The sequence below is a fragment of the Phalacrocorax carbo genome, chromosome 5 (assembly GCF_963921805.1).
Source record: "Phalacrocorax carbo chromosome 5, bPhaCar2.1, whole genome shotgun sequence".
Classification (NCBI taxonomy): Eukaryota; Metazoa; Chordata; class Aves; order Suliformes; family Phalacrocoracidae; genus Phalacrocorax; species Phalacrocorax carbo.
Genome location: NC_087517.1, coordinates 70,390,102 through 70,417,624, shown reverse-complemented (window position 1 = coordinate 70,417,624; position 27,523 = coordinate 70,390,102). Strand labels below are relative to the sequence as shown.

At 61.3% G+C, this 27,523-nt stretch overlaps 4 protein-coding genes across 9 annotated transcripts; all 4 read left to right on the top strand.

Annotated features, from left to right (window-relative positions):
• The first annotated feature begins 12 nt into the window (after positions 1 to 12).
• On the top strand, positions 13 to 8,950 carry LOC104044626 (aldehyde dehydrogenase family 3 member B1-like). Its single transcript, XM_064453026.1, has 11 exons — positions 13 to 502; positions 1,168 to 1,371; positions 1,793 to 1,955; positions 4,557 to 4,667; positions 4,827 to 4,947; positions 5,079 to 5,164; positions 5,395 to 5,476; positions 5,805 to 6,191; positions 6,273 to 6,439; positions 6,672 to 6,771; positions 8,339 to 8,950. Exons 2-11 carry the CDS (start codon positions 1,217 to 1,219, stop codon positions 8,530 to 8,532), a joined length of 1,566 nt encoding a protein of 521 aa, XP_064309096.1. The 5' UTR covers positions 13 to 502; positions 1,168 to 1,216; the 3' UTR covers positions 8,533 to 8,950.
• A 351-nt stretch (positions 8,951 to 9,301) lies between these two features.
• LOC135313560 (aldehyde dehydrogenase family 3 member B1-like) lies at positions 9,302 to 19,785 on the top strand. The gene is made up of 10 exons (XM_064453027.1): positions 9,302 to 9,688; positions 9,852 to 10,014; positions 13,885 to 13,995; positions 14,119 to 14,239; positions 14,380 to 14,465; positions 14,727 to 14,808; positions 15,221 to 15,607; positions 15,851 to 16,017; positions 16,207 to 16,306; positions 19,343 to 19,785. Exons 1-10 carry the CDS (start codon positions 9,576 to 9,578, stop codon positions 19,534 to 19,536), a joined length of 1,524 nt encoding a protein of 507 aa, XP_064309097.1. The 5' UTR covers positions 9,302 to 9,575; the 3' UTR covers positions 19,537 to 19,785.
• A 480-nt stretch (positions 19,786 to 20,265) lies between these two features.
• LOC135313562 (aldehyde dehydrogenase family 3 member B1-like) lies at positions 20,266 to 24,818 on the top strand. 4 transcript variants are annotated; one of them, XM_064453034.1, is made up of 11 exons: positions 20,266 to 20,487; positions 20,586 to 20,657; positions 21,129 to 21,319; positions 22,309 to 22,419; positions 22,494 to 22,614; positions 22,779 to 22,864; positions 23,016 to 23,097; positions 23,238 to 23,624; positions 23,706 to 23,872; positions 24,087 to 24,186; positions 24,591 to 24,818. In XM_064453034.1, the coding sequence occupies exons 3-11, from the start codon at positions 21,158 to 21,160 to the stop codon at positions 24,782 to 24,784; spliced, it is 1,410 nt and encodes a 469-aa protein (XP_064309104.1). In that variant the 5' UTR covers positions 20,266 to 20,487; positions 20,586 to 20,657; positions 21,129 to 21,157; the 3' UTR covers positions 24,785 to 24,818. The 4 variants fall into 4 exon arrangements, with proteins under 4 accessions (XP_064309104.1, XP_064309103.1, XP_064309102.1 ...); XM_064453033.1 differs by lacking the exon at positions 20,266 to 20,487 and having other exon boundaries at positions 20,576 to 20,657; positions 24,521 to 24,818; XM_064453032.1 differs by lacking the exons at positions 20,266 to 20,487; positions 24,591 to 24,818 and adding an exon at positions 24,319 to 24,493 and having other exon boundaries at positions 20,576 to 20,657.
• Positions 24,819 to 24,912: 94 nt separating this feature from the next.
• On the top strand, positions 24,913 to 27,246 carry NDUFS8 (NADH:ubiquinone oxidoreductase core subunit S8). Of its 3 annotated transcripts, none has more exons than XM_064453057.1 (7): positions 24,913 to 25,084; positions 25,932 to 25,982; positions 26,065 to 26,127; positions 26,282 to 26,371; positions 26,490 to 26,662; positions 26,766 to 26,894; positions 27,005 to 27,246. In XM_064453057.1, exons 1-7 carry the CDS (start codon positions 24,928 to 24,930, stop codon positions 27,134 to 27,136), a joined length of 795 nt encoding a protein of 264 aa, XP_064309127.1. In that variant the 5' UTR covers positions 24,913 to 24,927; the 3' UTR covers positions 27,137 to 27,246. The 3 variants fall into 3 exon arrangements, with proteins under 3 accessions (XP_064309127.1, XP_064309128.1, XP_064309126.1); XM_064453058.1 differs by having other exon boundaries at positions 24,979 to 25,084; positions 25,935 to 25,982; XM_064453056.1 differs by having other exon boundaries at positions 25,039 to 25,084; positions 25,911 to 25,982.
• Positions 27,247 to 27,523: the final 277 nt, after the last annotated feature.

Genomic DNA, 27,523 nt, shown 5'->3' with positions numbered 1-27,523 from the left:
AGGGTAAGCTGAGGGCTCAGCCAGCAGGCACTGGAGTGGGAGTGAGCAGCCCTGTGGATAGACAAGGGACCCTTGGGGTCCATCAGGGGTGTCTGTGTGGTCCCCATGGGTCAGGGTGGTCCCAGGGAGCAGGGTGATGGGTGTCTATGGGGTCCCTGTGGGTCAGGGTGGTCCTGGGGAGCAGCGTGAGGAGTATCTGTGGGATCCTAATGGGTCAAGGTTCATGGTGGTGGTTTGGTGGCCATGGGAGTTCCCCAGTGCCCCCGCCCCATGGGGAAGGTCCCACCCCATCCCATCCCATCCCATCCCATCCCATCCCATCCCATCCCATCCCATCCCATTCCTTGTCTCCATTGCCAGCCCCATGGAGGCGGGGCACAATCCTGCCCGCCCCTGGCCATGGGGCCCAGCCACCAGCCCCACAGCATTTAGGAGGGGCACCCTGACCCTTGGCACTGTCAGTCCGGCTTCGCGCTCTTCTCATCACCACTCAGCCCCTCAGGTAGGTACCTCAGGGCCTGGACCCCACTGCGTGGCACTCGATTGGCCCCACGGCTGGGCTTCTCCAGCCCCACGCTGGTGGAGGCTGTGGGGTGCTGGGCACCCCGCTGGGTGGGTTACTTCGAGGGTGGGTGCATTGGGCATGGAGAGAGGCAGGAGGGGCAGATGTGGGGCTGCGGCTCTGCCCCGCAGCTGTGGGCGTGTCTTTGGGTGCTGGTGGAGTGACGTTGTGCCCAAAGGTGGGCTGCGCTGTGGCCCCACACCAGGGTTCTTGGGGATCCCCAGGGGTCAGCCTGGGATGCTGCCCCACACTGGGGTCCTCAGGGATCTCAGTGGGGCAGCCTGTGAAGCTGCCCTGCACTGGGGCCTCTGGGGATCCACACTGGGGTCCCTGAGGACCCCACATCAGCAGGGCAGCCCAGACAGGTCCGTTGCCAGAGGCTGGCGGCTGTCTGTCCCGGAGCACGGGGAGGGCCTGGGAATCCCAGGCATCCCCCGCCAGGCGCACCAGGGCCTCTGGCAGCCGCGCCGGGCTGAGTCACCCCGCAGCCGGGAGAGCCTCGAGCTTGGGCACGGGTGTCTTGCTGCGGGGTGACTCCTCTTGGGACTGAGCCGGCATCTCTGGCAATTCCAGCTCTGACATAACCCATCCTGTGCTCTCTCCAGGGCCACCACGCTCTCCGTGGAGACCGGCAGCTCTGTCCAACAGCTCGGCATGCACCAGCCCCTCGAGCCCCCTGGGCAGCAGCTCCCGGGCCACAGCACATGTGGCCCTGTGGGCAGCGATGCCGGGAAAGCCGCTGGGTGCAGCGCAGGCAGTGGGTGCAGCGGAGGCATTGGGAAGGGGCCAGTGATCTGCAGCACCGTATGGTAAGAGCAAGGGGCTGGGGGCATGTGGCTGGGGGCAGAGGGGAGAGGGGATGGTTGGGTGAAGTGGGCAGAGGGTGCTGTGGCAGTGCTGGGGTCCCCGGGCTAGTGCTGATGAAGGATGCTGGGGGACAAGTTTGGGGGTCCACAGGCTACCATACACCAGTGTGGCCCAAGGGAGGGGACAAGGGAGTGCTGGGAACGGTGCTGTGTAGGGGGCACAAGAAGCCCTTGCTCCCAGCAGCAAGGTGAAGATCCAGGTGTCCAGGCTCCCTGAGCTCTCCCTGGGGACTCTGGGGCTCCAGTTTGATGCTGGGTTGGGGTGAAGCAGAGTTGGGGTGACGTGGAGCTCCTCTCCCCCATCACCCGGAGTGTGAGGGACTGGGACAGGGCTGGGGTCCCTCTGACATCCCCATCTCCGCAGCGGGAACCCCTACGCAGGGCTGGTGAGCCACCTGCGGGCAGCCTGGCTCTCGGGGAAGACGCGGCCCATGGAGTACCGCGTGGCCCAGCTGGAGGCCCTGGGACGCTTCTTGGATGAGAAGAAGCAGGACATCCTGGAGGCCACTGCCTTGGACATGGGCAAGGTGAGAGGATGATGGGTGCTGGCCACCAGAGTCACGTTTCAGGGTCTCTGCATGCCCCTTTGGGTCGTGCATCCTCCTGGGTGCAGGTGTGGGGCTCTGGGCATGGCGGTCCTCTCATCAGGGTCCTGCACCCAACCTGGTGTGCTCCAGGGTTGGTGTGGCACACCCGTAGTTGCTGGGTCCCTGCAGAGCTCTCCATGGCCGGGGTTAGCCACAGCACACATAGGGACTACGCCACCGGGCAGGCTCAATGCTGCTGACCCCGTCCCCAGTGCACCTAAACCAGGCAAAACCCCTGTTGGCCGATGCAAGGTGAGAACCTCTGCGTTACCGAGCTTCACCTACCGCATCTGCCCCACTCATCGAGTCCCTGGTGGCTTCATGCGCCCTCCACAGAGGATGATGTCCTGTGGTGCTCCTCGCCAGCCTGGTCGCACCCAGGATTACCGGCGTTATGCAACACGCTGGCCTTGCACATTCCTCCTAGGGCTGCTCAGGGCCGGGGCAGCTCGCTGGCCTCGCAGTGACTGGTTTTGCTGGCACAGCGCTGAGCCATGTGGTGGCCAAGGTGGGGACGTGGATGTGGCTCTGGGTATTGCGGCACGCTGGGAGCTCCCGGACAGTCTGTCAAGGAAGCAGGACCATCCCTGCTGTGGCTGTGTCTAGCAGTCTCAGCTCATCTCTTCTGTGTTGGTTCCTTCAGGACCCTATTCTCCCCCTTTTTCCCTTCCTGACGTGTGCTGCAGCCCAGCAGAGCACCTCACGCTGTAGTCGTGTGGCATTAGGAAACGTTTTCGGAGGGATGGCTTGCCCTGGCGCAGCATAACTGGTCTTATCTGGTAGTGGTAGCGCTCGGACCCAAAGGACTTGTGTCTGTGGGCATTTCAGCGCGGTGGCCGTGCCCTCAGACAAGGGTTTCAACATCAACGGGCTTGTAATTACCTTGTTTGTTTGAGGTGAGGGCCCTCTCCTTCAGCCAGGGGTTGATAGGCATCAGTGCTAGAAGTGCGTCCTTCATGTCTCCTAATTGTATGTAATTAGAGCCGGTTGTCTAGTAATATGCTTGTTATGCAGTCGGGCCTTCATAGTTAGATGGACAATTCATCTGGTCTTACGTATCTGAGGTGGGTACCTGGCCTCCAGGGATGCCGGTTTCTCTCCACTGATGATTGAAGGAACTTGGATGACCTCAGCCTTAATGTCCCATCTTACGACCTCCATGTTCCATCGAAACCCTCAATGGCCTATCTTCACCAGCAATTTCCTCATCCTCCTAGTGAGGCAACTGTGAGCGCGGGCCGAGAGTGGCCCCATTGCTTCACTGGACACCTGATGTGCCTGCTGAGCCCTCACGTCTCGGAGCAGCTCGGCCTCCTGGCAGCAGCACGTGTGCAGGCGCTTGACCGTCTTTGAGGACCTGAAGGTTTCTTGAGTGGGTCTTGGCGGTGGAGCATGAGAGGCTGCTCCGTGGGAGTCAGCAACCAAACTTTCCAACCCCAGTGATGTTTTGCCGCAGCTATGGAAGAAGGCTCCCACCCAGGGATGCTTTTGAGTTGGAAGAGTCCAAAGGACATGTGGTGGAGGGTGTCAGGCAGCTCTGCCCACCGCGCTTTGCAAACATGGCTTCACAGCGCAGGAGCTTGGCTCCTCCTGCTCTCCAGAGTGACGGAGGGGCTTTACTGAGCCTGCTGAGTTACCTTCTCGTGCCTTCACACATCTCCTACAAGCGTGGTCCTGAGCTGTGCCTCACGGCTGTGGTTACAGCAGCGGAGAGGACCCACCATGTGCAGGAAACACCTCATCAGCCCCTGCGATCCCAGCTCTGACGTCCCACCACCGCTCCCGAGTCACTGTCCATTTAGTCATTGCCTGTTGAGATGGTCTATCTTGGAGAAACCTGCTGGGTCTGTTTAATTCCCTGACTGGGACATCTCACCTGACCTGCCGTTCCCAGCTGCATGCCAGCTCAGTGCAGGAGCCCCAGGAGCTACAGGGGGTTTCTGCAGGACGGGAGTCTGGTGGCGTCCAGCCGAGCTCCATCATGAGGCGTTTAATTAAGCAGTTGCTGTTCTTATTATTTCTTTTTGAACAAAGCAAGGTTTTAAGTTCAGCTTTTGCGCACGGGCTGTGGGAGGGAGCCTGGGGCTTTGCTTCCAGCTCATCTGCCCCAGTGGTCGGGACACAAATGCGTCAGCGCAAAAGCACTGTCCCATTCCAGGTCAGCGGCACGGAGCTGCCTCTGACACCGGTACCAGCTTTTCTGTAGCTCCTGGAGCTCTGGTGACATTCCTTGGTCACCCCTTGGTTTAGGACTCTGTTGCCAGGAGAGCAACAGGTGCTGAGCTCACGAGGCTGTTAAATATTGTGAAGATGTTAAATATTGGATTTTTCCTCTGGCCAATTTTAAGAAAATTGGAGGGATTGTGATATTCCCTGGAGGTTGTGGGAGGTGATAACACCTTCTGCTTAATACCTCCTTTTTAATACCTTCTGCTTAGTACCTTCTGCTCTTCATGGGCAGGAGAGTGGGGAGATGTCTCCTACAGGTGGGGAGGAGATGGGGTCAGTGTTGGGTGATGCGTATGTGATGTCTGTCACCAGCCGTCCTTCGAGGCTTACTTCACTGAGATCCTCCTCTGCAAGAATGAGCTCAACAATACCCTGAACAACCTGTGCCACTGGATGAAGGATGAGTACGTGGACAAGAATCTGGTAAGGCAGAAGCTTTGGGCTGACCTAGGAAGGGAGGAGGGGGAGATGAATTGCGGGTGGCCAGGGGCAGAGTGGGATGGGGAGGGGAGCGCAGCGTGCTGGGCTGAGGGAGGGTAGGGGGCGGTGGGAACGGTGCTGAGATCGTGGCCTTTCCCACAGGTGACACAGCTGGACTCGGCCTTCATCCGCAAGGACCCGTACGGGGTGGTGCTCATCATCGCGCCCTGGAACTACCCCATCCACCTCTTCCTGGTGCCCCTCATCGGGGCCATCGCTGCCGGTGAGCCAAGCCTGTCCCCTGGCCCGGAGGATCCAGGCAGTGCCGGGCACTGGTGAGGGGGCCTGTCTGGTGGACTCGTCCCCTGCCTGTCACTGTGTCACCGCTCTGATGTCCTGTCGATCCCCCCACAGGTAACTGTGTTGTCATCAAACCCTCGGAGACAGCCAAGAACACCGAGAGGCTTGTCGCTGAAATGCTGAGCTGCTACCTGGACAATGTAAGAAGCTCTCCCTGTCCTTGTCCCTGCCCCAGAGCCTTGGTATTCCCGACCCTGCCTTGCACACACCAGCACCACCCCACCCCTGGTTTCGGGTGCTGCCATACCTCCTTCCTCCACACTCAGCTCATGTCCACATGCCCAGCAGCCTGGGATGCTGCTGGCGGGGACGGGGAGAGGGTGGCCTGGGCAGATGGTGGCAGAGGTGGACCCTTCCTCTTACGTTGCAGGACTGCTTTGCCGTGGTGACCGCCGGCGTGCAGGAGACCACCAGGCTGCTGGAGAACAAGTTCGACTACATCTTCTACACCGGTACGTCCTGCGGGGTGGAACAGGGCCCTGCCGGGTCTTTGTGCGACGAGGAAGAGGGGCTCCCTCTGGACACCCCGCCGTGGCTTTCCCTGCCCGTCAGCGCGAGGCGGTGGGCAGCCTGCCTGCAAGCACGAGGCCCCTGCCCTGCCCTCTGAGAAGGCAGGGCTTGTGTTGGGGATCTGGTGGAGGATCTGCGATGTGTGTATCTGAGGGTCTGGTGGGATTTGGTGCTCTTCCCCTGGACCTGGCTCCCCAGAGCGCCACATCCCAGAGCTGTGCTGTAGCATGGTGGGATTCCTGCCATGACGCATCTCTTCCTTGCCCACAGGCAGCCCGTCCGTGGGGAGGATCGTAATGGCAGCTGCTGCCAAGCACCTGACGCCCGTGACGCTGGAGCTGGGGGGCAAGAACCCCTGCTACGTGTCCGACACCTGCGATGTGCAGAACGTGGCCCGGCGGGTGGCCTGGGGCCGCTTCTTCAATGCGGGGCAGACCTGCATCGCGCCCGACTACGTGCTGTGCAGCTTGGAGATGCAGGAGAAGCTGATGCCCGCCCTGCGTGAGGCCATCACTGAGTTTTTTGGCCCCAACCCAAGGGAATCCCCCGACTTTGGCCGCATTGTGGGGGACAAGCAGTTCCGCCGCATCCGGGCGCTGCTGTGCAGCGGGCGCGTGGCCATCGGAGGACAGACGGACGAGAAGGAGCGTTACATTGGTGAGGGCTTGGGGCCTGGGGCTTGTGGGGCCACCCATGCCTGTGCACCGAGTGATGCATTGCCGTAACCCTCCTCTGCAGCTCCCACGGTGCTGGCGGACGTGCTGCCCTCCGATCCCGCCATGCAGGAGGAGATCTTCGGGCCCATCCTGCCCATCGTTGTTGTGGCCAACATGGATGAAGCCATTGACTTTATCAACACGCGGCCGCGACCGTTGGCCATCTACGCCTTCTCCTGTGACAGCAAGGTGCGTGTGGTCCACGGACCAGAAAGGGGGGGTGAGGGAAACGGGGCAGAGAGGTGAGTGCCCTTGGGAGGTGAGTGCCTTGCCAGCGCCCCGGGACGTGCCCTGAAAAGTCTTTTGAGCCTAGCTGCTCTGGGCACACGGGGCTGATGGATGAGTTGGGTGATGTTTGACAAGCTCTGCCTGTGGAGCCAGGGTGCAAGACCCACGCCCACCTTCTCTGCTTCCCTCCCAGGTGGTCAACCAGGTCCTGGAGCGGACAAGCAGCGGTGGCTTCTGCGGCAACGACACCCTGATGCACGTGACGTTGACCTCGCTGCCCTTCGGGGGGATCGGTAGGTCCAAATCCCCCAACGTGCCTATCCCGGGGCCTGAGCCGTGCTGAGGAAGGGTCTCAGGGGAGATGGGGCACCCAGGCCTGAGGGCTCAATGCTCTGTGGGGAAATCCTTCTGCACCAGATAGGGCCCCACCACAAGGCCTTGGCTTCACTGCGCCAGGGCTGAGCTCTGGGGCTTCGCAGCCCTGTTTCTGCTGAACGCGCCTGGAGCACTGAGAGGTTCCTCCTCTCCGTGTTCGCCGTCCCAAGCACAGCGTTCCCTGTGTTTGTGGAAATATTTCATATGAAACAGAGAAGTTTGTACCAATTGGGTGTTCCCTTGGTATTTCTGAGCAGCATGGGCACCGTGAGTGGATTTTATGCCAGGGTTGAGTTCCTCCCTGCGCAGGCTTACCTGGGACCTCCTCAAGTGCTGCTTCCTTTGGTCTGTCCGTCACGCTGCTGCCATCCGGGAGCACATCCGAGGCATTGTCCTGCGGACAGAGTGGTGCGGGATAGGAGCCCTTAGCGTCACTCAGGGGCAGGCTGGTACATTCGTTCTGCCTTTTAGGACTAAACAGCAGGAGCAAAATCCTTATACATGTCTGGGAAACCTGCTTATGGTAACTCGGAGATCCTCCTCAGCAAAGAGGAAGAGTTCCTGCTCTCCAGGGGCAACAACAATTGTTTTCTCGGGTGAAAAGTGAGGTCTGCTCAGCCGTGGGCCCTGGTTGTAGCATCATCCAGGGAGGAGCACAGGCATACAGGAAGCCTCTGATGATGTTTCCCCAGAATACCTTCCCAATCTCCTGGTCTCTTCCCCAGAATATTCTCTGGGGAAAGTATCTGCTGCCCATGCTCAGCATCTCTGTCGGGGCCAGCAGCTGATTCAGACATGATGGGACACTGTGACAGCAAAGCATAATTAGTTCCTCGGCTGACTGTGGCTCAGGGAACAATTTTTGGTGGTTCCCACACCGTAACTTATCTTTATGGAAATGATTCAGACAAACTGCCTCAAATTACCAGGTGAAGCCATTTTATAGCAGCCTGCTCAGGTGAAGTCATCGGGGTGAGATGGCATTCGCCAAAGCTTCCACGGTAGCTCGGCTGTGAAGTCATTGGGCTATTAACCGCGATGTGCGACCTCAAGCTTAAACCAGCCACAGGAATCAGGGGAACCGGTGCTGCTAGGTGTGGCTTCTATTTTTAAGAGCTTCAGGGAGAAGCTGACCTTTGTAGGGGCCACGCTGGTAGCTCCTAACCATGGGTAGGTGTGGGAGAACGTCGTAGAGGTTGTAGAGGGAAATTGAAACACGCAGCAAAGCTTCTGCAGATAAGGGTAGGCCAGTAAAAATGATGGACTTGGACCTCCAAACAGTGGGGAGCCGCAGGAGGATTTGCTGGGCTGAGTAGCTGGAAAAGGTGCAAGGAAGGGTGAGATCTCCTCCACCGGGACTGCGTTGCTCAGCAGCGGGAGCATTTGCATGAGAAAAGCCTGTAAAGTTTTCCTTGTGTTGACCATGCTCGGAGTGGGCAGAGGCAGAGTCCCGGAGCAAGCCTGCACCTGTGCTGTGTGTTACAGGAAACAGCGGCTTGGGGAAATACCACGGCAAGTTCTCTTTTGACACCTTCACCCACCACCGCGGCTGCCTGCATCGCAACATGGGCCTGGAGGCCCTCAACACCCTGCGCTACCCGCCCTACAGCCAGCAGAAGCTGGGGCTGTTGACGACCACCTTCGAGATCAAGCGCAAGGGCATGTGCACCCTGCTCTGAGAGCTGCCCCGCACCGCTCATGGACTGGGAGGGGGGGGGACACTTCTGGCTGGCTCCCCCCGGGGAGCAGAACCGCCCTCCTCCACCCGCACAGCACCAGTCCCCTGTTCCCTCGCCACGTCCTTTGCCCACTGCCTGCCGGATGGCGGAGGCGACCATCTCCTGCACCCTCGCTCCTCCCCAGCTGCCTCTGCTCCGGACCGTTTGCCAGGACACATGTGAAACGGCAGAAAGTTCTTTTTTCTCGCCCCGTGCTTCTCTCCCCAGCAGAGGAACGGCCCCCGTGAGGCTGAGGAGCAGCAGTTAGCCCCATCTCCCGTTAGACGGACCTTTCTTCTGGATGAACCTCGCTCTCCTTCCTCTCAGTGCCGGCTGTTGCTTTTTCCTCCGTGTAACCCTGCCTGTAGTAAAGATTTTGCATTGAGCTCTCCTGCCTGGCCTTGCTTCGTGCCTCCGTCACCTGGCTTGGGGGGTGCAGGGCAGGAATCCAGCCGCTGAGCTCCCGGGGGGTGGGTGCCCAGACCCCCAACATCCCCGTCCATCACACTGACACCCTCAGCCACACCATCGCACCCCGCTGGGGTTGTGTCCACCTCCATCACCCCGTGCCTGGTGGCCACGGGGTGCCCTGGGCTGGACACGGGGCATATTTTGCATCCCAAGTGGTTTGGGCTGGAGCCGAGCCAGCGGTGACACACGGTGGGGCAGGCAGCCAAGGGGCAGAGCAGGAAGCCGGCAGCCTCCTTCCTCCAGAGAGTGGGCTGTAGCAGACACCAATGTGCCTGCCTGCACCCTGCCTGCACCCTGCCAGCCCCAGAGCTCAGCAGGGTCCCAGTTGAGGTGCCAGGGTGCTGGCTGGGTTCCCTGAAGCCACCTCCTCCGGGTAAGGGCCCCGTTAGCTGGGACGGGGAAGCTGCGGTTTGCAGCCCAACCGGCGCCAGGCTGCCAGCAGCCTGCCCAGCCCGCAGGCAGCCCCGGCAAAACCTGCCCCGCGCCACTCCCTCGTGACCGTGGAGACCGGCAGCGTCTTCCCACAGCCCGGCATGCAGCAGCCCCTCGAGCCCCCCGGGCAGCAGCCCCCAGGCAGCGGGGCTGGGAAAGCTGCCGAGGATGATGGTGGTGGCGGGAAGGGGAGCGCGGACAGCAATGCCATGAGGTGAGAGCGTGTGGCTGGGACAAAGAGGAGACAGGAGGTGTCCGGATGCTCTGCCTTCTCCCCACATTGATGCTGAGGTGATGTGGAGCTCCTCTCCCCCATCATCTGGAGTGTGAGGGGCTGGGTCGGGGCTGGGGTCCCTCTGACATCCCCATCTCCGCAGCGGGAACCCCTACGCAGGGCTGGTGAGCCACCTGCGGGCAGCCTGGCTCTCGGGGAAGACGCGGCCCATGGAGTACCGCGTGGCCCAGCTGGAGGCCCTGGGACGCTTCTTGGACGAGAAGAAGCAGGACATCCTGGAGGCCACTGCCTTGGACATGGGCAAGGTGAGAGGGGACTGGGAATTGGGGGATCCAGGGGGAGCCTAGGGGCTGCCCATGGCCCTGCCAGCCCCTGCCATCGCGCAGAGGGTTGATGTGCTGCCCCAGCGGAGCTTCCCCACCTGGTCGGTGCTCCCACTCCGTGCTGGGATGCGCTGGGCTTGGCGCCAGTGGATGTGGGTGGAGGCAGCGAAGGGGAGACTGAGCTGGAGCACGTCCCAGCCATCTCCTGAGAGCTCATCCCTGACCCTGGGGTGGAAAAAGAGGGGCTGTGGGGAGCGTCTGGACATAATTAGCCATTCCCAAACCCGTCAACCTCAGTTTACTGCTTCTCTGGGCAGGTCCAGCCCTCGATTCCTGTCGCCCCCTCTGCAGGCTTTCCACTAAATGTTATTCCCTCCCTGTCTTGGTGCTCACCCAGGCTGCAGTGCTCAGAGCCCGGACCCCCCCGCCTTTGCATCGTCCCCTGCCTCTTTGCCCCCTCCCCCACACCCATGGCAGGGTGCCCAAGGGCAGAGGCTGAGCAGACCCATCCCCTGAGTCTCCATAAGTCCTGAAAAAGCTCCAGCCCCACCCGAGCCCCAGAGTTCCCCCTTTGGTACAGCTCATTCACCCACAGCCAGAGCCTCACGCACCACGCAGGGCTCATCATCTCTTGTTCTCCATCCGAGTTCACAACTTCCCTTTGGACACCTTCCCCATCCTTACCGCAGTCCGGATCAATGAGATCAGCATCATTTTTTTCTATTTTTAAGCAGCCAGCTCTTCTGCTGAAAGGAGAGCCGGTGTAACCCCTGATCCCGTTAAGGAAAGGTGTGCTGCATCTCACCCCGCTTCCCACTTGCTTCTGCACCCTTTGTGCTTCTCCTTTCCTGCCCTGGGCAGGGGCCGGACACCCACCTGCCTTAGGAACCCTCCGACGTGGGGCTTGGGAGGCGCAGCCCACGCGCGGTGCCGCTGGCTCGGTCCCGGGCAGACGCTCCCTTGGCGGAGGAGGGAGACGGGACCGTCTTCCCCGCCCTGCCCGGTGGTGAGCGTCGCCGGTCAGGTCTGCTTGCGGCTCGCGCGGTGCCCGGCAGCTGGTGGCCAGGGCTGCGGCTGGCGGTCGGTCCTCGTGGGAAGGGCTTGCCCGCTCAACCTTCTGCGTGAGCGAAGAGAAATGGTGGCGGAACAACCACCGCTCTCACCCAAGGGGTAAATCTGAGACGGGAAAACTCTACCGATGAGCCCAAGGCAGCTCAATGCCATTGGGGGTTAAAATTCAGGGTTTAACACCTTGGTTAGCCCAATTATTAGGTGTTTCACAGTAGTCGAGTCATGAATTTTTCTTTTTTAATCACATGGTTTTCTCTGCATCTGCCCACCCCAAGCCCAAGTGAGCAGCACCTTGCTGCAGGTTGTCCCCAAGCCACCGGCGACAGCTACGGCTTAGTAAACATCCACAGCTTATACATGGACACAAGGATGGTGAATTGCAGGAGACCAAAGGTCTGTCCAGCCCAGGCTCGCTGAAGGATGCTCAGAAACAGGGCAAATACACATGATACTTCCAAATATTTTTGGAAGCCGGCGGTGCTGCCTCCCGTCCAGAGCGAGAGCCGTGTGTGCGCTCCACGCTTGCTGCCACGACACTGCGGGCAGCGCCGGCCACCCGGCGATGTGAGATACCCCCGGGGCCACAACTCCCGTGAGCTGTGAGAGACCCAAACATCTGCTGCTCCCCTACCAAGAGAGCGATTTGTGCTGTCAGGGCCGCTTGCGGCTCCTCCAGCCTCTTCTCAGGGACGTGGACACCTCCTGCAATACCCTCCCTGGTCGCTGGGTCTCTGCTTCTTCTTTCTTCTACCCTAAAGTGAGGGACCAGGCTCGGTCTTTCCTGGCCTCACCTCGGAAAGCCCCGTGGGGGGCTCTGCTCCTGCCTGGGCTGCGTCCCCTGGCACAAGCCCAGCCGCTCCAGCCCACCCAAGACACCCTGCTCGCCCAAAAGCCCACCGCAGCGGGCCGATGGCTGTTCGTGTAGTCGTGCTTCCTCATTTCCCTGAGGTTCCGTTTTCTTCGGAAGAGACATGCAACGGCTTGGTCTGCTCCTGCTATCTGCTTGCCTTTGCCCTGGAGGGGCAGCCCAGCTTCTGCCTTGACCTTGCTTCTCCTCCCGATGTCGAGCGGAGCCACACGCCTGCACTGCTCCCAAACCCCTCCGCCCTGCGGGGTCCCCCTCCGCATGGCCGTCCCTCCTCCCGCCCTGCTGAGGACAACCTCTGGAAGCCTTTGCTGCCCCCTCTCCCTCCTTCCTAGGCTCAGTGGTGGATCTCCTCCCTTCTTTCTCATCTCACTCTGCCAAAAAACTGCACAAACAGGCTCCAAAATCTGGATATTCCCTTTTCTCCTACATTTCATCCCAAATCTTGACACCCAGGTGGAGGATATCCCCCAGAACTGGCTGGTTTTATCCTTTGAACCTGCCACGTCCCCCCCCAGTCCCCCCCACCTCACGTTCCACCGTCCTCCTGGGTGAGAAGAAACCCAACTGTAGGCCAAACATTGAGGGGTCGCCCATCGATGGAAGGTGAGGAGCTGCTGGCGGGGCCAGACTCAGCACCAGAGCTATTTTCACGCCGGTGACACGTCCACGGTGGGAAAGTCAAAGCCAGGTGTAGCGGGGTGGTGGTGGGGTTTGCACCCAGATCTCTTCTGAGCTTTTATTTATTGGGCTAAATCCCTGCAGCCTCTTACCTCAGTTACCCTCTGGCAGGTCCTGAAACAGTAGCCCATCCTGCTGGAGCCTGTCAACTCACTCATTTCATTTGTGCCGGTGTGAAAATGTGATAGAAAAAGGGGTTGTGACTCAGGAAGCTCTCGTCTCCCGGCCAAACAGGCCCGAATAGCCACATCAGCCCTTTCTTCCCCCAGAACACCACCGCTGCCTTCACAGACCCCTCTCCTCCCCAGATACTTCATTTTTGGGAACCTCAGCTGAGCTCCCAGCAGGGAAGGCCCGGCCGCAGGCAGGTTCCTGCCAACAGGACCAACCCGCTGATATCGCAACGGGGTTTTGGAGCTCCCCAAACCTTAACGGCGCAGGCGTGGTGGGGCTCACCCCGTCCCCGTGGCGGGCTGTGCAGCTTGGCGGGGGTCGGCAAAGCGCGCATCCGCCACAAGACGTGCAGGGCTTGGGTCCCCAGATCCTGGGTGAAAGAATACGGAGGGTAGGGGTCATGGTGTGAGCTGGGATGGAGTTAATGCTCTTCCCTGCAGCTGGCGCAGCGCTGTGCTTTGGGCTTAGTATGAAAACAACGCCGATAACACCCCGATGTTTTGGCTGTTGCTGGGCAGTGCTCGTACTAGTCAAGGACTTTTCCAGCTCCCCAGGCTCTGCCGGGGGCACAAGCAGCCGGGAGGGGAAGGGGCACGGCCGAGAGAGCGGATCCAAACTGGCCAAAGGGATATTCCATATCATGTGATGTTACACCCAGTGTGTTACCTGGGAGGGGCTGGCTGGGGGAGGGAGGCAGCCATCGCGCTCGGGGATGGGCAGCGTCGGTCAGGCGGTGAGCGGCTGTATCGTTCGTGTTTCTGTTTTTTCCCTTTTCTTTTTTATTATATTATCATTATTGTTACTATTATCATAATCAATATTATTATCATTATTATTTTATTCCAACTATTACACTGTTCTTATCTCAACCCACAAGTTTTTTTCCTTTTGCTTTTGCTCTTCCGACTCTCTCCCCCGTCCCACAGAGGTGGGGGGGAGCGCGCGAGGGGCCGCGGGGTGTCTAGCTGCCGCCCGGGGCTGACCCACGGCAGCAGGGATGCGAGCTGCCGCTGCGCCGCAGCACACGCACAGCTGACACGTCGGGTGCTCTGTGTCCCCAGCCGCAGTTTGAAGCCGAATTCTCCGAGATCCTCCTCTGCAAGAACGAGCTCCATGAGACGCTGAACAACCTGTCCCAGTGGATGAAGGACGAGCAGGTGGACAGGAATCTGGTAAGGGGAAGGATGAGGGAGAGGATGGTGGGAAGGACCCACGTGCCGGGTAGGGACGGGTGGGATGTGGGCGTGGAGAGGGTCGTGCAACGAAGCACTCCTGACATGGTGTGTGTCCTGCAGGTGACCCGGCTGGACTCGGCCTTCATCCGCAAGGACCCGTACGGGGTGGTGCTCATCATCGCGCCCTGGAACTACCCCATCCACCTCATCCTGGTGCCCCTCATCGGGGCCATCGCTGCCGGTGAGGCTGGGCTGTCCCCTGGCCCGGAGGATCCAGGCAGTGCCGGGCAGCAGCGAGGGCACCTCGTCCCCAGGCTGGGGTGCCAGGAGGGCTGGCTGTCACCATGTCGCTGCTCTGACGTCTTGCTTATCTCCCCACAGGTAACTGTGTCGTCACCAAACCCTCGGAGAAAACCACAAACACCGAGAGACTCGTGGCTGAAGTGCTGCCCAACTACCTGGACAAGGTAAGAAGCTCTCCCTGTCCTGGTCTTGCAGCTGGGGTGTTGCCACCCCCTGCACACACCGAGCCGTGCCCTCCCAGTGTTGTGCCTGCCTGGCACACACCAGCACCACCCCACCCCTGGTTTCGGGTGCTGCCATACCTCCTTCCTCCACACTCAGCTCATGTCCACATGCCCAGCAGCCTGGGATGCTGCTGGCGGGGACGGGGAGAGGGTGGCCTGGGCAGATGGTGGCAGAGGTGGACCCTTCCTCTTACGTTGCAGGACTGCTTTGCCGTGGTGACCGCCGGCGTGCAGGAGACCACCAGGCTGCTGGAGAACAAGTTCGACTACATCTTCTACACCGGTACGTCCTGCGGGGCGGAACAGGGCCCTGCCGGGTCTTTGTGCGACGAGGAAGAGGGGCTCCCTCTGGACACCCCGCCGTGGCTTTCCCTGCCCGTCAGCGCGAGGCGGTGGGCAGCCTGCCTGCAAGCACGAGGCCCCTGCCCTGCCCTCTGAGAAGGCAGGGCTTGTGTTGGGGATCTGGTGGAGGATCTGCCACCAACATGTCTGAGAATCTAATAGCCATAACTGGGTTTTGTAATGGCTGAGCTGGGGGATGCCATGGTTGAGCTGCAGAGGGTGCTGGAGAGGAGGGCTCGGGAGTGGGACTTGACATGTCTTCATTGGCCCTGGCTTCTCATGAGGCTACAGCCATGGGCTGGGCTGTAGCACTGTGGGATCCTCACTGTAATGCATCTCTTCCTTGCCCACAGGCAGCCCCTCCGTGGGGAGGATCGTAATGGCAGCTGCTGCCAAGCACCTGACACCCGTGACGCTGGAGCTGGGGGGCAAGAACCCCTGCTACGTGTCCGACACCTGCGATGTGCAGAACGTGGCCCGGCGGGTGGCCTGGGGCCGCTTCTTCAACGCGGGGCAGACCTGTGTGGCACCCGACTACGTGCTGTGCAGCGCAGAGATGCAGGAGAAGCTCCTGCCTGCTCTGCGTAAGACCATCACTGAGTTTTTTGGCCCCAACCCTCAGGAGTCCCCTGACTTTGCCCGCATTGTGGGGGACAGGCACTTCCAGCGGGTGCAGGCGCTGCTGCGCAGCGGGCGCGTGGCCATCGGAGGAGAGACGGACGCAGAGGCACGCTACATCGGTGAGGGCTTGAATTTCACGTAAATCTTCATCCTTGCATGGAGTGGACTTGGATTTTGGAGAGGGTGCCCCAGCTGGAGGGGAGGTTCTAGATAGAAGTGATATTTAGGGAAGGTTTGCACAGGAATCGGGGAGCTTGGCGAGGCACCCTGTCTTAGAGGAGCGATGGGTCTTGGGGAGAGGACCAAGGTGTCATCTCCAAACTCTGTGCATGGCTGATGCCTTCGGGCTTCTTTCTCTGCAGCTCCCACGGTGCTGGTGGACTTGCAGCCCTCTGATCCCATCATGCAGGAGGAGATCTTTGGCCCCATCTTGCCCATTGTCATTGTGGCCAACGTGGACGAAGCCATTGACTTTATCAATAGCCGCGAGCGGCCGCTGGTTGTGTACGCCTTCTCCTCCGATGACAAGGTATAGCGTGCCGGCTGTGCGACGCCAGCCTCCGCTTGCCCCAAGCTCCTTGGCAGGTGTATTCAGCCGTGTCCACGCTCCAAAAATTTTCTTTAGAGCAGACAGCCCTGGTTGTGGGGGAAGGATTGCAGCTGGAGGTGCGGGAACAGGGTGCAAGACCCATGCCCACCTTCTCTGCTTCCCTCCCAGGTGGTTAACCAGGTCCTGGAGCGGACAAGCAGCGGTGGCTTCTGCGGCAACGACACCCTGATGCACGTGATGTTGACCTCGCTGCCCTTCGGGGGGATCGGTAGGTCCAAATCCCCCAACGTGCCTATCCCGGGGCCTGAGCCGTGCTGAGGAAGGGTCTCAGGGGAGATGGGGCACCCAGGCCTGGGCCCCCAGGTCCTGAGGGCTCAATGCTCTGTGGGGAAATCCTTCTGCACCAGATAGGACCCCACCACAAGGCCTTGGCTTCACTGCGCCAGGGCTGAGCTCTTGGGCTTCGCAGCCCTGTTTCTGCTGAACGCGCCTGGAGCACTGAGAGGTTCCTCCTCTCCGTGTTCGCCGTCCCAAGCACAGCGTTCCCTGTGTTTGTGGAAATGTCTTGTTTTAAACGTAGGGGATTTGGACTGTGGCCACCACAGAAACATCTCTAGAGCTTCCTTTCCACACGCAGCGCCGCTGTAGGGTGCCGGCAGCCAGCCCGTCGCACCCACCCCGCTGCTGTGCTACCCCTTTTCGCTGCAGGGCGGAACCTGGGAATTGTCACTTACCCAGACTTTTCAGGAACTCAGAAGTTCAGGTTTTTTTCATGGATCTCAATTTTGGACTCCTCCGGGTCTGAAGACAGCACAATTCCCACTGAATTCCCAAATATACATGCTTTCTTTTATATAAACTCCTGAAGACCTATATTGCATAAAACCTCTGAGGACTAACCAGCAGGGGATCCAGATCACAGCCTAGCAGAGCTACTACGAGGGTTAAAAGCTTTACAGGCGTTTGCCATCACCCCACCCCAGAACTGACAGATCACCTAAGGGTGATATTTTTAAGGCAAATTTATTTATATGTGCAATTTCTAACGGTCCTCCCTGTTGCTTCACACAAAGCTTTTGGAAATTGGCAGGCTCTGAAAAGGTCTAAATTTGATTCTGAACCTTTTGCTGAAGCTTCCTGCTGGAGAAAGGCAGCCAAGGAGGCTGTTGCTCCGCTTGCCACACTATCACAGTCTCCTCTGTATCTACAGTGGCCACCAGGCACTGGTTTCAGGTTTACACTCGATGAATTCAATCATGCAAGGATTCACTGCAATGTGAAGCAAGGAAACGAATATCAGCTAGAAGTTGCCCAGCTCTCGTGTTTCAGTTGATGTACGTGATTTTGAGCTGCCACGGGATGTTTTCTATTCAGAGCATCAGCTGGAAAACAATCCTTTCATTCTTTCAAAGGCTTCAGAACAAAGCTGTGTCTAGTCCTGCATTCCTCCACCACGACCCTATCCAGATGCACGAGAAAGGACAGGGCAAGCATGCGCAATATTTCTTCCTGAAAGTCTTCCAGCCTCCCTCTGTTTCCAGGTCAAATCATTTGCCAAGCCAGAAGGGTCCCATGTGTTCGGTAAAGGGTGCTGGACTCCACACACTTACCCAGGCTGCCTTGAATCTAGGGAGTCTTTTAGACACTATGGTACCCCCGTGACATGGCATTTCACAGCTCACGGACAGAAACAGCACTTCGGGGCTGTGTGTCTTCTGGCTGGTTCTGGATCTTTACTTAGGCTGAAAAAAACCCCCCATGTCCAGAAGTGCTTCTCTCTTCCCCCTGAGAGAAAGGAGTCTAGGTGGTGGAGACACCCACTTTTGATCAGATGATATTCACTGCCATGAAGAAGCAGCTCCTATTCTCCACCCGAGACTCAGAGCCACCCGGTGACCTTCCTTTGCGCTGGGGCTGCTGGTCTGCCAGATACCAAACACAACTCATCAGCTTGACCAGGATTTGCATTTTATCAGGAAGGCTGACCGGCTCCAGCTAATGCACAGAATTTTATCACATCAGTTATCAGCACACAGGTGATTTCCTTATCTTCTGCCAGCCTGCCTGGCTTTCCCGTGCTTGCTCCTGCCCAGCCAGCTTTCACCTCCCAACAGCCATTTCACTCATCCTTGGAGATGGGTCATATCCTCATCAAAGCCACCTTGACAATCGCCCCTCTCCCCTCCCGGACCCTCGCCGGCAGCGGGGCTGGAGCCAGCACGGAGGGGACGTGTTTTGGAGGGTATTTTGCGGTAGAGAAGCTCATCTGGGGGGGAGCATCTTGCTGCTGCTGCCGCCCGCTCCAACACCACATCACCAGTGACACCCTTCCCAGTTGCTCTGGCACCAGGCAAGGTTTCATGATCAAAGGAGTGTTTGGTTTTTTTGTTTGGTTTAGTTTTTTTAATCAATAAGAGAGTAAAAGGAGAATGGAAACTTGAGAGGGGATGTAGGAAGCACCTGCAGAAGAAGAGTTGAAGATCTAGAAACAAGACTAGTCTTCTTTTCTGGGTGTTTTATGTGCTTAAGCATCCATGGAGTTGGGGCCACATCTCCAGCATCCTCAAGGGCAACCGTTAAACAAGGTGTACCAGTTTCAGGCTGGTATAAACCACTGCTTCCTCCCTGGAAGGTGAGGATGGGAGGGCACCGACCAGCGCTCTTGCTGCCTGTTCAGCGTGGTGTGGCGGAGAACGTGCCGACTTCCCTGGTCCCTCCCCACTCTACTTCTCCTATCTGCCAGCAAAGTGGGGGCACTTTGGATCCTCTCCCCAAAACAGCAGGATGACTTGAGAGGTTCCACCCTTCGCCCAGTTTCCTCGGTCAGAAATCCTCCAAGGCGCAGTCCCTCCTGTCGGGAAGACAATATTGTGCAAAACTCCTATTCTATCCACACTTCTCTGAGCCTGGCTTAACGTGGTGAGCTTTGCACCAGGGCTGAACATGTTACCTGAAATGGTGCAATCCAGACTGGTGAGAGGGTTGTTGGGAACCTTTCCTCCTCCCAACATCCCTGAAGCACCATGTGGGTGTCCAGCTAGGACGCCTCCACGGCCTTCTTTAGATTGCTTTCCCGGGAAGCTTGCCCACGGCCAGCTCTCCCTGCCAACCCTGGTGTAGGAAAGCAGCTGGATGAAGAGGTGGTGCCATTCACAGACGCAAGCGGTCTCCACCGCCAGCGCCTCCTCTGTGCTGCCCTTGAGAGGGGAGCTGGGGGCTTAATTTTTGGGCTAGGTGGCCCAAACGGTGGGTGAACGATGGCCAGATCCAGCCACCAACCGGGCACCTGTGCTGTGTGTTGTAGGGAGCAGCGGCTTGGGGATGTACCACGGCAGGTTCACCTTCGATGCCTTCACCCACCACCGCGGCTGCCTGCACCGCGGCATGGGCCGGGAGGCCCTCAACGCCCTGCGCTACCCGCCCTACAGCCAGCAGAAGCTGGGGATCGTCCGGGCTGCCTCCGAGGTGAAGCGCAAGGGCTCCTGCACCCTGCTCTGAGGGTCTCCAGCCGCCGGTCGCGGCGGTCCTGGTGGCCACGTGCAATCACAGGATCCCGGAATGGCGGGGCTGGAAGGGCCCTCTGGAGCTCACCCCGTCCCACCCCTGCTGGAGCAGGCACCCCCAGAGCAGGGGCACAGGGCCGCGTCCAGGCGGGGGGTGAATGTCCCCAGGGAAGGGACCCCACAGCCTCTCTGGGCAGCCTGTGCCCCTGCTCCGGCACCCGCACAGTAAAGATGTTTTTTCTCACGTTTAGCTGGAACTGCCTGTGTCCCAGCTTGTGCCCGTGGCCCCTTGGCCTGGCGTTGGGCACCGCTGAAAAGAGCCCGGCCCCATCCCCCTGACACCCGCCCTTCAGATATTTATAGGTATTGATGAGATCCCCCCTCAGCCTTCTCTTCTCCAGGCTGAACAAGCCCAGCCTTCCCTCATGCAGGAGATGCTCCAGCCCCTGATCCCCTTCTAGCTCTCTGCCGGCCTTGCTCCCGCAGCTCCCTGCCCTGAGCTGGGGGGCCCAGACCCGGCCGCAGCCCTGCGGGTGCAACGAAAGCCGCCCCCCCCCAGCGACCGGCGGCCTCTCGCGCGCCCGCCTTCCGCCCTCCCGCCTGCCCGCGGCCTCCGCGCAGCCCGCCAATCAGGGCACGGGATGGAGCCGCTGGCCAATAGGAGGGAGAGAATTGGGGGGGGCGGGTCCTGCCCGCGGCGCGGGCAGCAGGTAGAGGCAGGGCCCCGCAGGGAGCCCCTCCGCCCCGCGCCCCACATCTCCCCGCACACAGGTCCCGCATCCACCCCGCTTCCCCCCCGTGCCGGCTCTATGGGCTCCAGCGGCTTCCTGCTCCATCGCTGCCGGTGGCCCCGCCGCAGCCGAGGGGCTGGTGGGGTGCTCCGGCTCGTGCCCGCCGTCACCTCCTGCCCCCCCGTGCTCCCCCTCGGAGATCTCCCCCCGGGAAGGTCCGCAGCAACGCTTTCCTCCCAAACGCTTGAACTGGGATGATCTAAGTTTACCTCCGCCCCACGCCCCGCGATTTGCCCTCCCTTATCTCGCACAGGCTGGCAATCTCAGCAATCCAACAGAGACCTTGGAACGAGCGCAGGCAGCCAAGCCCAGACAGGAGAGACAGGTAACGTGCCAGGAGGGACAGGGGCCCTTCTGCAGCATGTTGGGGTGCACTGTCCTCCAGATCCCCTCTCTGCTCTGCCCTGGTTTCTTTGGCTGCATCCTGGTGGGTTTCTGGCCTCTGCCGTCCCCTCCATCCCAGCTGCTCCCCGTTTCTTCTGGCCCCGCTACCCCCACCCTGTGCTTTGAAAACTGAAACCAAGTTAAACCCAGCCCACTGCTTGTCAAGAACAAAATCCCGTTGTCCCACCTAGCACCTTGCAGGGTCCCCGGGGAGCAGAGGGATGGGCCGGTCTGCTCTATCCCCCAGCTTGGGGGGGGGGGGCTGGCTGTGCTGGGGAAGGGGCTGTGCGGAAGGTAATGGGGTGGCTTTGTCCAGTGGCCTGCGACACCCAGCCCACGCTCCAGGGTTTTGTGCTGTGGCCAGGCCCGCACACCCTCGCCTGACCCAAGGCAAGCGGTGTTTCTTCATCAGCCGTGCGGTGCTCGGAGCCCCCTCGCAGGATGAGTCCCCACGCGGGGCTGGTGAGCCGCCTGCGGGCAGCCTGGCTCTCGGGGAAGACGCGGCCCATGGAGTACCGCGTGGCCCAGCTGCAGGCCCTGGGACGCTTCTTGGACGAGAAGAAGCAGGATATCCTTGAGGCCACCGCCTTGGACATGGGCAAGGTGAGACCACCACAGCCAGGGCGGCTGGTGGGGAGCGCTTCCCTTTCCATCGCTTACCTCCCCCCCACCCCCTTTACTTCATTTATAAAACTCTGTATCTCAGTTCCTCCCAAGGGGAGGAGGAGGGGCAGGGCTGGTCTCTTCTCTCTGGTGACCAAGGCCAGGCCCCGAGGGAACGGCAGGGAGATGTGCCAGGGGAGGGTTAGGATGAGCATTAGGAGAAGGTTCTTCCCCCAGAGGGTGGTGGAGCCCTGGCACAGGCTCCCCAGGGAGGCATCACGGCACCAGCCTGGCGATGTTCCAGAAGCACTTGGACAAGGCCCTCAGAGCCAGGGTGTGAATTTGGGGTGTCCTGTGCAGGGACAGGAGCTGGGCTCGATGGTCCTTGTGGGTCCCTCCCAGCTCAGGGCATTCTGTGACCCAAGTTTTCTTGCTTTTGCTCTTCTGAGCCTCTCCCCTTCCCACTGCAGCGTGGTGGCAAATGGCTGGGTGCATGCTCAGGTGCTGGCCAGGGTCAGCCCTTGGCACCAGGGGAGCGGTGGCCTTTGGTTTTTCTGCTGTTCTCGTCACCTTAGCCCTTGGGGATGCCCCTGGTGGGGGAAACCACACAGCAACGCCCTCTGGCTGCACAGAAATGGGATGAATTAGTGCTGGGGAAGCCCTCCCTGTGAGCGACTGGGGCCCTTGCTCCCACCTCTGGTGCCGTGTCTGCGTCACACCATGTCTGCTACAGTTGAAGCTGCTGAGATACCAAATCCATGCCTTCAACTGTGACCTCCTAGTGTGTCCCAGGAACATGCTGGCACAGGGGCAGGCAGAGCGCCGTGATGCGGGGGGGCCACCACTGCAAGGCCACAGGGTGTCCCTGGATACATCTTGCTATGGCTGTGAGATGGCTCTGTGCCGACCTCTGTGAGGCCAACTGTTGTGGGGCAGCCACGGCGCTGTGGCTGCAGCGGTGGCCACGATGACCTCCTGTGTTTCCCCAGCCACCCTTCGAAGTGGAGCTCTCCGAGATCTCCATTTGCAGGACCGAACTCAACCACACGCTCAACAACTTGGGCACCTGGATGAAGGACGAGCACGTGGAAAAGAACTGGGTATGGGGCGGTGGCTGGCTGGGAAGGTGTGGGATGGGAGGCAGGCGTCCCTCACACCATCCTTCTCCTCACAGGCGACGCAGCTGGACTCGGCCTTCATCCGCAAGGACCCGTACGGGGTGGTGCTCATCATCGCACCCTGGAACTACCCCATCCACCTCCTCCTGGTGCCCCTCATCGGGGCCATCGCCGCCGGTGAGGCTGGGCTGTGTCCCTGCCATTCTGGGGGGCACTAGAACCAAAATAGGAGTGGGAGTCCTATGTCCTCCCTGGGGTGACGGTGTTGGGGCTGCACTGGGGGCAGGTCTCCTGCTTCCCAAGAACAAGGTCCTCACCAGGAGGGAGCTCCTGCCCTGCAGGTAACTGTGTTGTCATGAAACCCTCCGAAATCAGCAGGAACGTGGAGAAGTTAGTGGCCGAGGCGCTGCCCAGGTACCTGGACAAGGTAGGAGAACCCTCTGCTGCGGCCACCTCCCCTCTCCTGGGACACCTACCCGTGTCCCACGCCTGCTCAGCCCAGCCATGTCCCCCCACGCACTCTCTCCCCTCTTGCCCAGCTCTGGTGCCACACTTCCCACCTCCCCTCCCTGTTGCAGGACTGCTTTGCCGTGGTGACCGCTGGCGTGGAGGAGACCACCAGACTCCTAGAGAACAAGTTCGACTACATCTTCTTCACTGGTACATCCCACAGGGACACTCCAGTCCCATCCTTCTCTTTGAGGCAGGGAGACAGGCGTGGGGCTACCCCAGCAAACCTGGTGTGAACCCGTTGGGAGGTCTTGACCATGCTGGGCTCCCACTGCTCTCCCTGCCCACAGGCAGCCCCTCCGTGGGGAGGATCGTAATGGCAGCTGCTGCCAAGCACCTGACGCCCGTGACGCTGGAGCTGGGGGGCAAGAACCCCTGCTACGTGTCCGACACCTGCGATGTGCAGAACGTGGCCCGGCGGGTGGCCTGGGGCCGCTTCTTCAACGCGGGGCAGACCTGTGTGGCACCCGACTACGTGCTGTGCAGCGCGGAGATGCAGGAGAAGCTCCTGCCTGCTCTGCATAAGGCCATCACTGATTTTTATGGCCCCAACCCTCAGGAGTCCCCCGACTTTGCCCGCATTGTGGGGGACAAGCAGTTCCAGCGAGTGCAGGCGCTGCTATGCAGTGGACATGCAGCCATCGGAGGAGAGACGGACGCAGAGTCACGCTACATAGGTGAGGACACGGGGCGTACCGCAGGGTGGGGGTCCCACTGGATGCTGTCTGTGACCCCCAGGCTCATCTCTCCCCCTGCAGCCCCCACGGTACTGGTGGACGTGAAGCAGGACGACCCAGTCATGCAGGAGGAGATCTTTGGGCCCATCCTGCCCATCCTCACGGTGGCCAGCGTGGACGATGCCATTGCCTTCATCAACGCCCGAGATCGGCCGCTGGCCCTTTACGTCTTCTCTTCCTGCAAGAAGGTGGGGAGCTGGCCTAGGTCACATCCTGCGGCGTGGGTCTGGAGAACCACAGGCACCCTCCCCAGTCAGGGCTGCTCCTTTGACCTTGTCCCTGTTCATGGGAGGAGGGAGCCCCCATGTCCCCAGCCATGTGTGTCCTGGCACACCCCAGGCAGTGGGGAGGAGGCAGACAAGGGGTGTGCAGCATTCAGCATCCCCCTGCCCTCATCCCCAGGAGGTGAACCAGGTGCTGGAGCAGACGAGCAGTGGTGGCTTCTGTGCTAACGACACCATCATGCATATGACGCTCACCTCGCTGCCTTTTGGCGGCATTGGTAGGTCCATCCCCAGGAACGGGAGGGGCTGCGGGGACCCCTTCACCCAACACCCAGCAGGGGGATTCCTCCCCGGGGGAACTCTGCCCGGAGCCCTTCCAGCCCCGACACCACCCCCCACCCCACCTGCAGCGGGTCCCTGCCGTCACGGGGGTGAGTCCCCAGCGCGGGCAGCCCTGTCCCAGGATCCCCGGGGCTGTGCCTGGCACCAGAGCCCCGGTGGGGACCGTCCCGCCTCCACGGGCTGGGCTGGGGGTCTGAATTCCGTCCAACATTGAGCCCCTGCCCTGGTACCCGCTGTTCCTGGCTTCGGAGGCCCGGTTTCTGCCATCAGTTCCCCCGGGGCTGTGCCCAGCGCCGGTTCCCCAGCTCCACACCGGACTCTGAAGCACAGCGTCCCGCAGGGCAGAGCGGCCTAGGCCAGTACCACGGCCGTTCCAGCTTCGAGACCTTCTCGCACCCGCGGTCCGCGCTGATCCGCGGGGCTGGCCGGGAGGCCCTCAACACCCCGCGGTACCCGCCGTACGCCCCGCACCGCCTCCCGCTGCTCCGCGCCGCCACCGAGACCCGCCGCCATAACACTTGCACCCTCCTCTGAGGCCCGCACGGCAATAAACACACACTTCCGCTTCCGCGTACGCTTTGGACCCGCCCCTCCGGCTCACCCCAGCCAATCGCCGCGCCGCCCCGCCACCGCCCCGCCCAACCCCACTCCCCTCTCACCCCGCCTTCCCTCAGCCAATGGAAAACCAATCGAGCGCCGGTTGCCCCGCCCTCAGCAAGGCGTGCCCGCCCCCTGATCCCGGCGCCGCTCCGCGTCTGCGCCGCTGCCCTTCGCGTCTGCGCAGTGCGCTTTGGGGGCGGGCCAGGGGTCAGGACGCCTGGGTCCTTGGGGGAGGTGAGTGGGGGGGGGGCTGGTGGCCCCGGGGTGGGCTGTGGTGGCCCACAGTGGCGTGTGGTGGCCCACGGTGGCGTGTGGTGGCCCCTGGGTCCCGCGTGGGGGAGAGGGGGCTGCCCGGACGCCTGGGTCCCCCTCCGGGGACACACACACACGGCTCTCTGGGGCCTTTGTGGGTGCGGGTGTCGGGGGGCGCGGCCCCTCCCTGGGGGTCTGTGAGTTGGGTGCTGGGGAGGGGGCGTGGGGCAGGGCCTTTGGGTCCTGTGGGACGGGGGAGCCTGCCGGGGTCCTTGAGGGGGGTGCGGGGGGACAGGGCGCCTGGGTCCCTCGGGGGGTGGAGGGAGGACATTTGGATCCCTTATAGGAGGTGAGGAGGGGACACACACACACAGGGTGCCTGGGTCCCTTGGGGGTGACAGGGGGGTCCCTGTGGGAATTGGGAGGGGTCACAGGGTGTCTGGGTCCCTTGGGGGGAACAGCCGGATTCCTTCTGAGAAGTGGATGGGGGGACACAGGGTGCCTGGGTCCCTCTGGGGGAGACAACTGGGTCCCCTGTGGGAATTGGGGGGGGACACGCAAGACACCTGGGTCCCTTGGGGGGACAGCCGGATCCCCTGTGGGAATTGGGGGGGGGGGTTACCTGAGTCCCCTGGGGGGGACAGGACACCTGGGTCCCTTGCGGGAGGAGGGGTGCCAAGGGGTCTGGGTCTTTCCTGGTGGAGGGTTGGGGGTCAGGATGCCCAGGTCCCCTGTGGAAGTGGGGGGGGCCCAGGCGCCCCCCAGCTGCCTGCCGGCCCGGCGCCTGAAGCCTGACAGCGAGCATCAGGCCGGGCCCCTCCACTGGCAGCAGGACCGGACATGGCGGCGCTGCGTTTGCTGTACCGGGCTGCCCACGCAGGTGAGGGCCGCGCCGGGCTCCCCCTCACCCCCATCTGTCCCACCTGGACCCCCCTCAATCTCTCTTTTTCCCCTTCCCCCAGGCTCACCGCCTGCCCTGGGCTACCTGCGCCCCCTCAGCACCACCGTCCCCAGGGACTGCTACAGTGAGTAGGGGCACGGTGCTCCCCAGCCCTTCCCCTCCCGCCCTGGGGCTGCTGCCGAGCTCCCTGTCAGGGTGGGCACAGCCTCCCTCGCCCCACGGGGTGGGCACAGCCTCCCTCGCCCCGTGGGGTGGGAACAGCCTCCATCTCCCCACAGAGTACGTCAACATCCAGGAGCCGGCCACGGACATGCGATCCATCACCGACCGGGCTGCCCAGACCCTGCTGTGGACAGAGCTCTTCCGAGGTAATTCCTAGAGCCACTGGATGCCTCCACGGGCGGAACAAACCCCTCTCAGCCTCCCCCAGCCCATCTGTGGGGTGCCAGCCCCCCCGAGTGTGCCGTAACCGCCCCCGTCTCCCAGGCCTGGCCATGACGCTGAGTTACCTTTTCCGGGAGCCGGCCACCATCAACTACCCCTTCGAGAAGGGCCCGCTGAGCCCGCGCTTCCGTGGGGAGCACGCCCTGCGCCGCTACCCCTCCGGGGAGGAGAGGTGCATCGCCTGCAAGCTCTGCGAGGCCGTCTGCCCCGCACAGGTCAGCCTTCATCCACCTTCATCCTCCTCCCGCCGGCTCTGGGGGATGGCGCGTTCCCCAGAGCGGGAGCTGACGGTGTCCCCCTCCCCGTGCCCGGCGGCAGGCGATCACCATCGAGGCCGAGCCCCGCGCCGACGGCAGCCGCCGTACCACCCGCTACGACATCGACATGACCAAGTGCATCTACTGCGGGTTCTGCCAGGAGGCCTGTCCCGTGGATGCCATCGTGGAGGTGAGCCACGGGGGGGGGGCAAAGCCTGGGGGCAGCGAGACCCCCCCCTCACCCCGGGGGACGGCGGGGGTCCGGCGAGCCTCGAGGGTGAACGTCTCCCATCCTGGCAGGGCCCCAACTTTGAGTTCTCGACAGAGACACACGAAGAGCTGCTCTACAACAAGGAGAAGCTGCTCAACAACGGCGACAAGTGGGAGGCCGAGATTGCGGCCAACATCCAAGCCGATTACCTGTATCGGTGACGGCCGGGCGCCGCCACATCTCCTCCCCGCTCCCCTAATAAAGGCTCTGGGGGGGTTCTGCCCCCCCCCCTGCACTGGGGGCACCGGCCCCTTCCTAACCCAGAGCTCCAGCTCGCTCTCCGTGTCTTTTATTTTTTTTCCAGTGCTGGGGCTGGGGAGGGGTTGAGCCCCCTGGGTACAGGGGTACAGACATAGCCCGGGGTGGGGGGGTTTTGGGGTGCGTGGTTGCATTTTGGGGCGGGGGGACAGGGGTTCTGGGGTTGGGATGGGGGCACAGGAACGTGGGTAGCATTGCTCGCAAGGAAAGGTGGGGGATGGGGAGGGGTGGGGGGGCAGGGAGAGGGGGTGCCCCCACCTGCTCTCGGGGGGGGTCATTCCCAGCCCCCC